This window comes from Salvia miltiorrhiza, chromosome 4, assembly GCF_028751815.1.
Source record: "Salvia miltiorrhiza cultivar Shanhuang (shh) chromosome 4, IMPLAD_Smil_shh, whole genome shotgun sequence".
Lineage (NCBI taxonomy): Eukaryota > Viridiplantae > Streptophyta > Magnoliopsida > Lamiales > Lamiaceae > Salvia > Salvia miltiorrhiza.
The window spans coordinates 4,843,118-4,857,158 of record NC_080390.1 but is presented as its reverse complement, the minus strand read 5'-3'; the positions used below and the strand labels follow the sequence as shown (position 1 = coordinate 4,857,158).

Here is a 14,041-nt window from a genome sequence, read left to right as displayed (position 1 = left end):
CTATGGAGATTCCCAAGACAGAAGAGCCTCACATGTTTCTGCGCCTCCTCTCTGCTCTCAAAACCCTAATTTTGATCAGTGTGTTTTCCTGAGAGCTGACAGCTGTATTTAATAGATAATTAAATACGTATGGGGCGCTGCAATCTTTGTGATAGGCGACTTCTGCCCTACTTGGGCTAGGAGACATTGGGCCAGCCCAGGGACCAGATACAAGGAATAAAGATGGGCCTCAAATAAATTAATTTATCTATGGTCAGCCCAGACCATAATTAATTTATAAATATCAGTTCATTCCACTAGAGAACCGATACTGACTTACCCCTTTATTGCCGGTGATGAGTCGGGGCTTGTATTTAGACTTATTAAATCTTCGTATTTAAAATATCCGACATCCATTAATTAATTAGAGCTCTGACAGCTTAAATTAATTAATCTCTTAATAATTCCTTAAGCAGTACCACTCAATCTTTATTATTACGCCTGAACTTAATCAACCTGCAGGGTTTAGCGTAATAAACCTTATTGAGCTCCTTAAGGGGATGTCATTATCCTATACCGGATACGGGTACTAATACAGATAATCAAATATCATATATTAACCGCTATCACCCAAGATACAGAGTACTCGAGTTAGTATATAACTTTCACCCATAGTAAGTCAAAGTGATATACGAGTTAACATATATATCTGAATACTTATTAGTATTAAGATTTATAAGTCACCGAGATCTTGATTCTTCACTTAAGTCAGATAGAAGAATACATCTCAAACTGTGGTCCTATCAATACGTAAAGACGTACCAGTATAGACAAGTAGCCAAGACAAACTACTTCCATCTATACTGCAGCCTAAACCAATAACTTGTCCTAGAGTTATTTCGGCTGTGATCATATTATATCTCTTAAGGTTATTCCAATTATATGGTCTTCTGTGATCTACAACACACCATATAATCTACTTATACAGAGATAAAGAACATACATATGCAATCATGAACACAATCAGATAGGAGATAAGAATAGTGAAAAACAGGAATCATTGTATACAAGCATAAAGTTCTTGCTTTCAGTATACAAATCCAACATCCTCTTACTTCTTTCGATCCCCAATTTCGGATCAATTATTCTCTCATAGAAATCGCGAAGCCTCAATTTCAATTAAAAAGTTCGTGTTCTCCAACGAGAGATCTCGCCGGAATTTATCAGCCAAGCAATAATCCTAGATCCAGTTCGTCTTCAACGAGGAAAGGGGAAATAAAAATCCATGGTCGAAATCCCTAAATTCAGATCTGGGCCACAGAGCTTTCGCCGTTCGTCCCTCCGCAACCAGCGGATTACCGCTCCTCCGCAACCACGGATTTGTCGCTCCTCTGCAGCTAGGGAATCTCCGCCCTCCTCCGACCGAGCACCGAAGAACCTCTCCACAGATGGCCAAAGATCCGCTGCACGACTAAGCCACTGCCGCTGATCTCGTCATCGTCGAGCGGCGCGATGACCGGGTGTTCAAGCTCTGCAGCGCACCTTTTTCACGTCGGAATCGCGCTGATGTCTGCCGGAATCACGCCGGCGAGGGACCTCCCTCTAGTTCAAGCTGAGAGAGAAAGAATTCGAAAACTGGGCGGAGCCTTATTTGCAGGCTGCTAAGCCATGATTCAGAGACTGTTGTAGAGCACATAAAGCTAAGTTTTCATTTCCACTGCTTGTTTTAATTCCTTAAAATCTTCTAATCGATAAGTTTGTCTATGGGATCCACATATCTGCTTGGGATTTTTTGCATATGGTACTCATGAATTTGTGGAATCAAATTTAGATGTTATTAATAGTGATTTGACTGAAAATGGGTGAATCAGACTATATAATAGCTTTGCCTAATTAGGTATTGTTAATCCATTTTTGTGCTGATGCAGGAGGGATAATGGGGCGAGCTCCAATGATTTTAAGCCCATATGTGATGTTTGAAATGGGGCCAACCTATAATTATCGACATGATTTAGCAAATGATAAATATTATGTGTTTAATATTGTGGAGATTATTCCATGCTAGGGATGGTCTATTTTTAGATTGAGAATTAGTATTGAATCAAGCTTTAAGTGAGTAGATTACTATGATTTGATTTGTGGAAGCCTTTACATTGGAGATCTCATATATAATGTTCTATTGTGAAATCTGGAATTAAACCTTATGATCTCCCCGAGTAAGCTTTACATAAGCATTTATAATATGATTTTTGTCATGAACAAAGGCGTGGCAATAGTTTACACGATCGAAGGTTTGGGTTATCTTTGCAATGAGTTTACGGCCCTATCTCAAAGGGCTCTCATATTATTACTAATATATGTGCTTAAGAATTCTTGTAGCACAGGGAAATTAAATTTGGGAAAGCTTTGAACAAAATATGGGAACCGCCATAACATGAAAACGGTAAACCACTTGTAAGTGGTAATTCAGGTACTTCGCTGAACTTTATCTCGTGGAAGCATGTGAGCATGATGGGGGAGTATTATGCTTGATCACTAGGCAAAATTATGATCTTAGGGTATTTTGTGGGAACATGTAAGCATGATAGGGATTTTGGACATATTCTACTTCTTTACTTGGGCAAAACCATGACTTATATGATCTGTGCTGGGATTTATGCAATAGTAATTATGTCTTGGAAGCTGCACACCTTCTGCATATGTGCCTAGGGCTGGATTATGAATTGACTAAGTACACGAAGCTGCACACCTTTTGCATATGTGCTAGGGCTTGAAATGCAACTTGAATTATGTTACTTGGGAACTGTAGTTATGCTAATTCTCTCACAAGCATCACAAGCATGAGCACCAAACACACACACACTTAACATGTTCATAACAGAGTATTGCACATGTCACCAGAGGGGGGAGTAGGGTGTATACCCGTAGGCCCCAATTTTCAAATTCAAAAACAACTTTTCAGTGGACAGGGAAAAACCAGAGGGAGGGAAGCGCTCGTAAGCCGCGAAAGTTGGTTGCACCCCCCGGGTCCTCCATGCTCCGCGCAGAGGGTTACTATTTAACCGTAAGCCACGAAAGTTGGTTGCACCCCCCGGGTCTTCCATGCTCCGTGCAGGGGGTTACTATTTAACCGTAAGCCACGAAAGTTGGTCACACCCCCCGGGTCTTCCATGCTCCGTGCAGGGTGTTCTTTTAATCGTAAGCCGCGAAAGTTGGTTGCGCCACCCGGGCCCTCCATGCTCCGCGCAGAGGTTGCACTTAATCATAAACCGCGAAAGTTGGTTACACCCCCCGGGTCCTCCATGCTCCGCGCAGAGGTTGCACTTAACCGTAAGCCATGGAAGGTGGTTGCACCCCCCGGGTCTGCCAAGCTCCGTGCAGGGGGTTACTATTTAACCGTAAGCCACGAAAGTTGGTCACACCCCCAGGGTCTTCCATGCTCCGTGCAGGGTGTTCTTTTAATCGTAAGCCGTGAAAGTTGGTTGCGCCACCCGGGCCCTCCATGCTCCGCGCAGAGGTTGCACTTAATCATAAGCCGCGAAAGTTGGTTACACCCCCCGGGTCCTCCATGCTCCGCGCAGAGGTTGCACTTAACCGTAAGCCATGGAAGGTGGTTGCACCCCCCGGGTCTGCCAAGCTCCGTGCAAGGGGTTACTATTTAACCGTAAGCCACGAAAGTTGGTCACACCCCCAGGGTCTTCCATGCTCCGTGCAGGGTGTTCTTTTAATCGTAAGCCGTGAAAGTTGGTTGCGCCACCCGGGCCCTCCATGCTCCGCGCAGAGGTTGCACTTAATCATAAGCCGCGAAAGTTGGTTACACCCCCCGGGTCCTCCATGCTCCGCGCAGAGGTTGCACTTAACCGTAAGCCATGGAAGGTGGTTGTACCCCCCGGGTCTGCCAAGCTCCGTGCAGGGTGTCCTTTTAATCGTAAGCCGCGAAAGTTGGTTGCACCCCCCGGGTCCTCCATGCTCCGCGCAGAGGGTTACTATTTAATCGTAAGCCGCGAAAGTTGGTTGCACCCCCCGGGTCCTCCATGCTCCGCGCAGAGGGTTACTATTTAATCGTAAGCCGCGAAAGTTGGTTGCACCCCCCGGGTCTTCCATGCTCCGCGCAGAGTGCTCAAGCTTGGATGGGAAGCAGCAAAGGAGGGAAGCAGCAAAGGAATGCATACAAAGGAGGGAAGCAGCTGAGGAATACTCCACCGTGATTTCACTGCTCTGCCGTGATTTCACTGCCCTACTGTGATTTCACTGCTCTGCCGTGATTTCACTGCCCTACCGTGATTTCACTACTCTGCAGTGATCCCAATGCTCAGCCACCGTCCGTGATCCCAATGCTCAGCCACCGTCCGTGATCCCAATGCTCAGCCACCGTCCGTGATCCCAATGCTCTGCCGCCGTCCGTGATCCCAATGCTCTGCCGCCGTCCGTGTTCCCAATGCTCTGCCGCCGTCCGTGATTTCAATGCTCTACCGGGATCTCAATCCTTTGTCAGGATTTCAATGCTCTGCCGGGATCTCAACCCTCTGCTGGGATTTCTCTGCTCTGACCGGGCTGCTCTGAGGGACATTTCTCTGCTCTGAAAGGGCATTTCTCTGCTCTGACCGGGCTGCTCTGAGGGACAATTCTCTGCTCTGAGGGACAATTCTCTGCTCTGAAGGACAGTTCTCTGCTCTGAAAGGGCATTTCTCTGCTCTGACCGGGCTGCTCTGAGGGACATTTCTCTGCTCTGAAGGACAGTTCTCTGCTCTGAAAGGGCATTTCTCTGCTCTGACCGGGCTGCTCTGAGGGACAATTCTCTGCTCTGAAGGACAGTTCTCTGCTCTGAAAGGGCATTTCTCTGCTCTGACCGGGCTGCTCTGAGGGATAATTCTCTGCTCTGAAGGAAAGTTCTCTGCTCTGAAAGGGCATTTCTCTGCTCTGACCGGGCTGCTCTGAGGGACAATTCTCTGCTCTGAGGGACAATTCTCTGCTCTGAGGGACATTTCTCTGCTCTGAAAAGACATTTCTCTGCTCTGATCGGGCTGCTCTGAGGGACAGTTCTCTGCTCTGAAGGGGCATTTCTCTGCTCTGACCGGGCTGCTCTGAGGGACAATTCTCTGCTCTGAGGGACAATTCTCTGCTCTGAGGGACATTTCTCTGCTCTGAAAAGACATTTCTCTGCTCTGATCGGGCTGCTCTGAGGGACAGTTCTCTGCTCTGAAAGGGCATTTCTCTGCTCTGACCGGGCTGCTCTGAGGGACAATTCTCTGCTCTGAAGGACAGTTCTCTGCTCTGAAAGGGCATTTCTCTGCTCTGACCGGGCTGCTCTGAGGGATAATTCTCTGCTCTGAGGGACAATTCTCTGCTCTGAGGGACGTTTCTCTGCTCTGAAAAGACATTTCTCTGCTCTGACGGGCATTTCTCTGATCTGATATGCATTTCTCTGTTCTGATCGGGCTGGGGTATTTCTCTGCTCTGACCGGGCTAGCCATTTCTCTGCTCTGATCGGGCTGGGGTATTTCTCTGTTCTACTCTACGGGCTACACTATTTTTGCGCCTCTGCTTTATGGGTTGTTTTGATCTATTCTAATCACTGCTCAGCGAGAAGTAAGCCGCCTCTTGGGCGTGCCAATGTTATCTATTGGTCTTCTCACGCGCTGGATTTTTTACGCGCTCAACAACAGGGTATATTGTTCAGACTCGACAAATATTTATGACGGGTTTTCTCACATGATCAGAGTATCATATTTCTCAACTTCGACACGGGTCTTCCTATGTTATTCGGGTATTCTTGCAACGGTCTTCTGATTTTTCTAACACAAAGCATTCATATTGCTTATCTATGCAAAGTATTCAATATGGGGTATTCTCAGCGCTGGTTTTCTTATGCGCCCAAAGAAATGGAAATTATTTATCTTTGTCAACATTCAACAAATAAGAAGGAAATCTAACTTGGAATTACAATTCCAAAGTCAAGGGAAAAATGCTTATCTTTGCTTTCTTAAAGTATTAAAACTCTTATGTCTTCATGATTTGCAGGGACCAAGGAAAACAGCACAGCGCTGGCTTTAGCGATACTTCGCTGGTTGAACACGAAGAATACCCGGTTCAACCAGACCAGAGGGGGGAGTGGTTGATGAGGACTGAAATGTGCACCAGCACTGTGCTAAACATAACAAGAATATTTCTAGTTATTATTATTATTGTGGTTATTTCTGATATTTGATACAGGATTGCCCTGACTCTCGGCTTGGCTCAGCTCGGCTCCGCTTTCCAACTCTGATGGTTCAATTTCAAGATATAGATTAGAATAACGGGGCTTGGGCTTGTTTCATGGGGCTAATGGGCTTTAGGGGTCCAATGGGCCCAAGGGCCTTAGGTTTATGTTCATGTTTATAAATAGAGACTTAGTAGTAGGTTAGAGGGGGATCATCTCATTTTTATTCATTCATCTCTTGTAAAATGTAATACTCTCTCGATTATAGTGAAAAATCCCCAACACCCCGTGGACGTAGGTCTTCTCGACCGAACCACGTAAATCCGATGTCGTTTACAGCTTTCTAGTTTAGGTGTTGGTTTCTCGTTTTACCAAATTTAATTTAATATCCCAATATGTACTCCAAGTCACCAATAATTTAATCCAACATGGAACAAATAGAATATTTTTAATGAGACTTGGAATCAAATCAATTACGGAATGCAAAACTTTATGCACAAATTTGTTTAACGGAATTAAATCAATCAACAACGTATTATTATTATTATTATTATTATTATTATTATTATTATTATTATTATTATTATTATTATTATTATTTTAATAAATTTACAATATTAAATAAAAAAATTAAAAGACTGTGCCACAAGGGACTCGAACCCAAAACTTTTGGCCTTAGGCATTAACCCCTTACCGTTTGACCAACACACGCACACAAACAACAACATATTATTTAGTTTCACGTTAAGGGGAGCTTGAGAGCTTCAGCGTCAGTGGATTGGAGAGCTTCACGTTGCGGTGGTTGGCGTTACCTTCATGCTGCCGGCGCCGATGGGTTTCCGGGTGGGGGAGCGGCTCAGGCGGTAGACTAGAGATGAGCGGTAGTCGGGCAGTGGACTGGAGTCTGGAGAGGAGCAGCTTGTGGTGGACGAAATAGCAATAGTTAGAAATTCAGAATAACATCAATATTTAGAGTTTGATAGAAATAAAAAATAAAAATAATATATTATATATACTTATACATATCTGGTTCAATGGGTGGGATCTGAGTTTTAAATCTATTACTCTAGATCTGGATCAAGAAATTTAAAGAGTACTCTAGATCCGGTCCAGATCCGCCGGGTCTAATTTTGACAAGGTCCAAATCCGAAAAAAAGGATCCGGATCCGTGAATTTGGACCGGGTCCCGGATCCATTGCCATCCCTAAACGTTGATCAAAGACAGGGAAAAAATTGATATATCGTGTTGCTGTTGCTACTACAGTGTATCACATCTGACTTAAAAGGAATGTAAGAAAATTTCAACAAACAACAAGAGCGGAGGAGGTATTGATACACATTTGTCAAGTTCAAATTGCTATTCGTTATAATAGGAATGATAAATTTAGAAGAATGCTACAAAGTTGAGCTCTAGAGTAGTAGGTGAGATTAATGTTTGTAACATTATTTTTTTTATCACGTAAATGGTAATAAAAATCTTTACTTAAAAAAAAAAAACCGTGATACTAAGAATCTTACTGATATTGTGTTTAGGCTATCAAATTCAACTAGCGTTTCACCCGTGCGATGCACGAGATACGTATTTTGTTGAAATTTCATATATTTAATTTATTTTTCAAAATATACACGAATATTATTAAAATTAAATACTACAAGTTATAAGATAACAAAAAAATTCTTAATTTATTTTAAAATTTATCTATTTACATAAAACTATAAAAGTTCATAGTACGTTTATAAGTAGTCGAGTAAGACATCAAATAAAAGTTATAAAATTGTTATACAATTTATATTAATACTACAAATATATTTTAAGATTAACATTTTAAATTTCTCAAAAAAATATAAAAATAATACTTCCTTCGTCCATGAAAAAATATAACAATTTTGTCATTTTCGTGTCAACCAAAAGTATGACACTCTACTTTTTAGAATATGATTCCACATATTTTTCTTATCTTTTACATTACAAACACCCCTCTTATTTACAAAAAAAGATCACATTAATTAAATCTCAACCACTCATTTCATATAATGGTGGGACCTTTTCTCAAGTGTATAAAAATCACCATCAATTTTTGTGCCAATCAAAAGTGTCATACTTTTGGCGGACGGGAGAGGGGGGTAACATATCAAAAGACAACTGCAACATCTTATTATTATAAATTTTGAAAGATTTCTTTACATACAACATTTGTAGTAGACGAATAAACTACCTTGTCTTTATTACATATCAAAATTTTAGACCTCTTCAGCTTGTAACTCTAAAAACAGCTACATAAAATTGATCATGCCTAAAAATAGGCTTCTTAAAAAATAAACCCACGTGAGAAAGTGATTGACCTTGACTTTTGTCTATAGTCATTGCATAAGAAACTATAATAACAAACTACTGCTGTTGAAACTTGAACGATAGTCTTGGATCAGCTGGTTTCGGTGTCATCTTTGGTATCAGGACTTGATGTTCTGCATCATGGTTCGTGAGAATTTTCCATTCCAAAACATGTATACCGAGTTTTGGGTGCAATGTATAAAGCTGTTGTTTTTGGCTACTGCTTCGGATCCCATTGTCAGTTCTCATCAAGTTTTAGAATCTATTAAACTCATTCAATTGTATGACTACAAATATACCGAAAAACAGATTTAGTCAAATTTTAAAAGAAAATTTTGGTTAAGGAACATCCATAAGTATGTGACTTATCTACATCCTACACAAGCATATCATAAAAATAATTTTATATAAGTCTATAGAAACACAAAATCACAAAGTCTTTACAATGTCACAGACATTGCAATCATGAATTGAAGAAAAAAAGCACCAGATAGTAAATGCATGAGTTTCAACCAGAAAAAAAAGCACCAGATAGTAAATACATGAGTTACAATACTATTGAAGTCAATCATCCAAAAGAATTAAAAACCAGATGAACATTATAGATGGAAATAAAAACTTCAGAAATCATAGATCATATAATCAAAGGTGTGACATCGTTTAAACTCTTAGAGCCAAGTCAGGTATAAATAAAAAAGAAGAGACTCGAACAATTTTAGTGAGCTGGATCGTTTAACGAAATATCTATATTTAACTATTTAGAGTGATTTTAGTACAAACTGAGATGTTAATTTCCACAATAAATTATTTAGTATTGATTATTATGCATAATTAATGGTGGTAGCTTTTGTTAGATATATTGTAACCGCTTTGAAAATTGTAACTGCTTCATATATTAATCAATCTTCTAAATAGTAAAAAGGCGGGAAATTTTTTTAGCCAACGAACCAACTTTTATATATGTATAGATACACATAACTATATATTGCTCAATTAACTGAAATTTACCTCCTTAATAAATTATTTTCTCGCATAGGCTACATAGTAATTACATTAGCCGAACTCGAACTCAATAAAGAATGGGAAAAGTATCAAATAAGCCCCCGTCGTGGTGACCCTTTTCACGTCTGGCCCCCTATAGTCGAAGGGGTATCAACTAAACCCCTTAACTAATTAAAATCGAATAATTTCCCCCCTCTGACCTAACGCCGTTAAGTGTCCGTTAACGTTTGGGTTTAATTGCACCCTCTACTTCAGGGGTGGATCTGTACCTTATTTTATTTTTTTTATAATTTCAACAACCCACCCCCGACATCAACTTAACCGCCCCCCGTACTCATCAGCTCCAACTTACACTTTGTCAGCTCGCACGCGCTCAATCTCTTGATCGTCGAGTGCTTACCGCCGACATGCAGCAGCATCACCAACTCTAGATGTGGACCTGGATCGAATCCTGCTTGGTCCAAATCCATATCCGTATTTTTTTACTTAGGTCAGGATTCGGTCCAAATTCATTAGGTCCAAAAAAATGAGATTCATGTCCAGATCCATTAGATTCACAGGTTCTCGAGTCCTGACTCGAATCCATTCTTTTTTCTCTTTTTCGGGTCAGGACTCGAGAACCTGTGACTCTAATGGATCTGGACATGAATATCATGTTTTTGGACCTAATGGATTTGGACCGGATCCTGACCTAAGTAAAAAAATACGGATATGGATTTGGACCAAGCAGGATTCGATCCAGGTCCACATCTGGAGTTGGTGATGCTGCTGCATGTCGGCGGTAAGCACTCGACGATCAAGAGATTGAGCGCGTGCGAGCTGACAAAGTGTAAGTTGGAGCCGATGAGTACGGGGGGCGGTTAAGTTGATGTCGGAGGTGGGTTACTGAAATTAAAAAAAAAAAAAAAAAGGTGCAGATCCACCCCTGAAGTAGAGGGTGCAATTAAACCCAAACGTTAACGGATACTTAACGGCGTTAGGTCAGAGGGGGGAAATTATTCGATTTTAATTAGTTTAGGGGTTTAGTTGATACCCCTTCGACTATAGGGGGCCAGACGTGAAAAGGGCCACCACGACGGGGGCTTATTTGATACTTTTCCCATAAAGAATACACAAATACTACTGTTTAGTGATTACCTTTTTTTTAAATGAGAATTTCTTTTTAACGAAAATTACAAAAAATTCTAAATATAATCAATCATCTAATGATCTGAAAACATGCGAAAATACAATATTCAAACGCAGGCGGAATTGAACATAAATACCTTTCCCGAAATGAGAATATTTGGGTGCTTTGTCAAACAAATTCTCACTATCACTGATTACTGATTACTGATTACTGATTACAAGTTACAACAATCTTTTTTTTCTTTTTTTTTCTTTTTTTGAAGAGACAAGTTTGCAACAATTATTCCCTTATTTTTTGGGTAAGGAATAGCAAATGCAATTAAATGCATTAGGCCTTTTTAGAAATTACGTTGTTCTTAATAAACCCTCACATCACACTCACGGGTCCCGGCACCCTCACAGTCACAGCTCCGCCGCCCGCCATGGCCACCATCGCCGCCTCTTCCGCTTCCATCAACCAGCCATCCTCCGTCGTTTTATCACACCAGAACTCCCCGCTTCCAAGAGCCCGGCCATTCAGATTCACCACCATTCATCACCCCGCACTCTCTTCTTCTACATCATCGAAAACGCCCATGGCAATTTCCGGTAACACATCCGTTTCCTCCGTCAATTCATCGTATCCGAAAACGCCAACCAGGCCAATCATCGTTATTGATAATTACGACAGCTTCACGTATAATCTCTGCCAAGTCAGTTTATTTTCTCTTTTATTATTTTATAGATTCATGATTCTTAATTACATTGCATAAGATATAATAATGTTTCGATTTTTTTTTTTTTTTTTTAATTTCTTGCTACTCATTTCGTGTTTTGGGCAGTATATTGGAGAGCTAGGTTGTGAATTCGAAGTTTACAGAAATGATGAGCTCACTGCTGATGAGCTTAGAGAGTAAGTTTTTTTTTTCCTCTTCGTTTTTTTGGTGCAATATTTAATCTCCAGCAACCTACATCATTTATTCTAATGAAAAATAAAATAAAATAAAAATTACAGTGTTTGATCATTTTGGGGAAAAATGTGATGACCATTCCAGCTTTGTTGATAGCAGAAGCACAAGTTTTGATTTTGTGGAGTTAGCTAGGTGTTGCTTTTGCTATTTGTTAGATGTTTCCTGCATTGTTACTTGTTACATTAACAGAGCATTTAGATGCGCGTTCGAGTTATGTTCGTTTTCATCGTGTCCTGAGATGTTATCAAGCTAACACTGTCTACTTGCACTCTAGAGAGTAATTGGATTCATAATCAAAACTGAAAAGAAATATTGTTCCATTTTTTTATTGTCATTTTTTTCCCCATCAAATCTTGTTTTGTTTGTGTAAAGTGCATTTAGCTATTTGGTTAGGTTAAATTATTTGTGGATTGCAATGTATGTTAGTCTACTTTATTTGTTTGTTGAAATGAGCCAATTACGTTCTACTAGAGAAAATGCTAATCGATTATGGATGTTGATATAGTTAATAACAGTTTGTTATTTGTTGTTACAGGAAAAATCCAAGAGGTATATTAATATCGCCTGGACCTGGTAAGAATTTTATTTGGCTTAAGTTTCTTCTTTGTTAATATCTTATTATCGTCTAGTTATATCATATAAGTATACTTCACTTAAAAAATTTAGGTACACCGCAAGATTCAGGAATATCATTACAAACGGTGCTGGAGCTTGGACCTACTGTGCCATTGTTTGGTGTGTGCATGGGGTTGCAATGCATTGGGGAAGCTTTTGGAGGTAACTTTGTATTTCCAATATGAAATTGTACGTGTCCATATTCTCCTATGGACTATAAATAGGAAAAATGACTGTAGGTGGTCCTTAAGGGAGAGAAAATTAGATATTTGTTAGCTGGGGTTTTATGAGATAAAATATGTAAGTTTCCTAAGATAACATGTCACATATGTGTTCTCTTGAGCTTGAGTATATGATGATGGATTTCAATGAACACGTGTATAACTCTATTTGATAACTTTAGTAGTTGAGTGATATATCTTTTGTTCGTATATGGATACTTAAAGATATCGATGCTTGACCTTTCTCTTTCTCAAGAACCAACCATTTGTCGGAGAATTTTTTTCAAACAAAACGACTGGTCTGAGAATAAGCCAGGGGCAGGTCGTATCTTCCCATTGGATGATGGTTCCCATTTAAGCCCAATTATTAATTTCCCTTTAATATTCTCGAAGCGAACCTAGCAAATGCTTTTAGTGTTTAGCAACATGTGGTAATATCTTTTAGCTAACATCATATTTGCTGGGTATCCCTTGTTTTCATATGTGCTTCTACAGTTCTACATTTGGTCATACTACTAATACTTGTAGTATTATTTATCTCTCTCTCCTCCTCTCCCTAAATGATACTGTGCTTTGCAGGGAAAATTGTGAGATCTCCTTATGGAGTTGTGCATGGAAAAAGTTCTCCTGTTTACTACAATGAAGGACAGGAAGATGGCTTGTTTGCAGGCTTATCGAAGTACGTCTCTTTTCATGTCTGTCAGACTTTTATAACTAATGAGAAAGATATTCGAAGTTCTTTATTTCTCTGTATAATTAGCAATTGTCATTACTTGTTCTCCCCTGTCAATGGTTTTTCTTATCATTCTTTTCTCAGTTGTGTTATCTTTATGAATCATGTTGAGTTCTGAGTTCTGACAACTGTTTGGTTCATTGGCAGCCCTTTTACTGCTGGTAGGTACCATAGCCTCGTGATTGAACGAGATAGTTTCCCAAGCGATGCCCTCGAGATAACTGCATGGACAGAAGACGGGTTGGTAATGGCTGCTCGTCACAAAGTACACCGTCATCTACAGGTGAGGTGCCGTAAGATTGGTTAAAAGATCCAGATCCAAACTCACCAAAACAGTAGCAAAATTACAAATATGCCATTTGATATGAGCGTGGAATTTTGCTACCGGACATTGCAAACGAGCATGGATTTAATGTTGTTTTATTTTCCGAAAACTGCAGGGCGTTCAGTTCCATCCAGAAAGCATCATATCTACTGAAGGCAAAACTATCGTGCATAATTTTATCAAGCTGATAAAGAGAAAGGAAGCTGAATCGCAGAAGTGGGATTAATCTTCAGTGTAGGATAAATTCTAGTTCTTGGTTATAATTGTCAGTTGTAAAATTTTATACTACATCAATTCAATAAAATTATCGATGGATTTTTCTGAGTTTGTTTTTTTGCAGTAGTTTTTAAATAGTTTGAATATAGCATTCATGTACGCCATTTTTCTGGTAGGTCGAATCATAAATTTATTATATTATACTATGCATAATTTCACTTTTAATTTACAAATTCTCTTGTGATTTTTTTTTACTTAGAGCTAGTGATTCGAACTTTTAAAATCATTATCTGAACTTTACGATTTGTAGCAAATTTGAGCTAGGGCTTTTGAAACCAGGG

The 14,041-nt window shown here is 39.9% G+C and overlaps 1 protein-coding gene across 1 annotated transcript; it reads left to right on the top strand.

The window, feature by feature from the left end:
• Positions 1-10,816: 10,816 nt before the first annotated feature.
• On the top strand, positions 10,817-13,808 carry LOC131022340 (anthranilate synthase beta subunit 2, chloroplastic-like). The gene is made up of 7 exons (XM_057951794.1): positions 10,817-11,332; positions 11,462-11,532; positions 12,126-12,163; positions 12,257-12,367; positions 13,006-13,105; positions 13,307-13,442; positions 13,600-13,808. The coding sequence occupies exons 1-7, from the start codon at positions 11,063-11,065 to the stop codon at positions 13,708-13,710; spliced, it is 837 nt and encodes a 278-aa protein (XP_057807777.1). The 5' UTR covers positions 10,817-11,062; the 3' UTR covers positions 13,711-13,808.
• The last annotated feature ends 233 nt before the right edge of the window (positions 13,809-14,041 follow it).

Coding starts and splice junctions, on each gene's coding strand:
- LOC131022340 (XM_057951794.1), top strand. CDS start 11,063: ATGGCCACCATCGCCGCCTCTTCCGCTTCCATCAACCAGCCATCCTCC. Junction 11,533..12,125: donor ACTGCTGATGAGCTTAGAGA/GTAAGTTTTTTT, acceptor TTGTTGTTACAG/GAAAAATCCAAGAGGTATAT. Junction 12,368..13,005: donor CATTGGGGAAGCTTTTGGAG/GTAACTTTGTAT, acceptor TGTGCTTTGCAG/GGAAAATTGTGAGATCTCCT.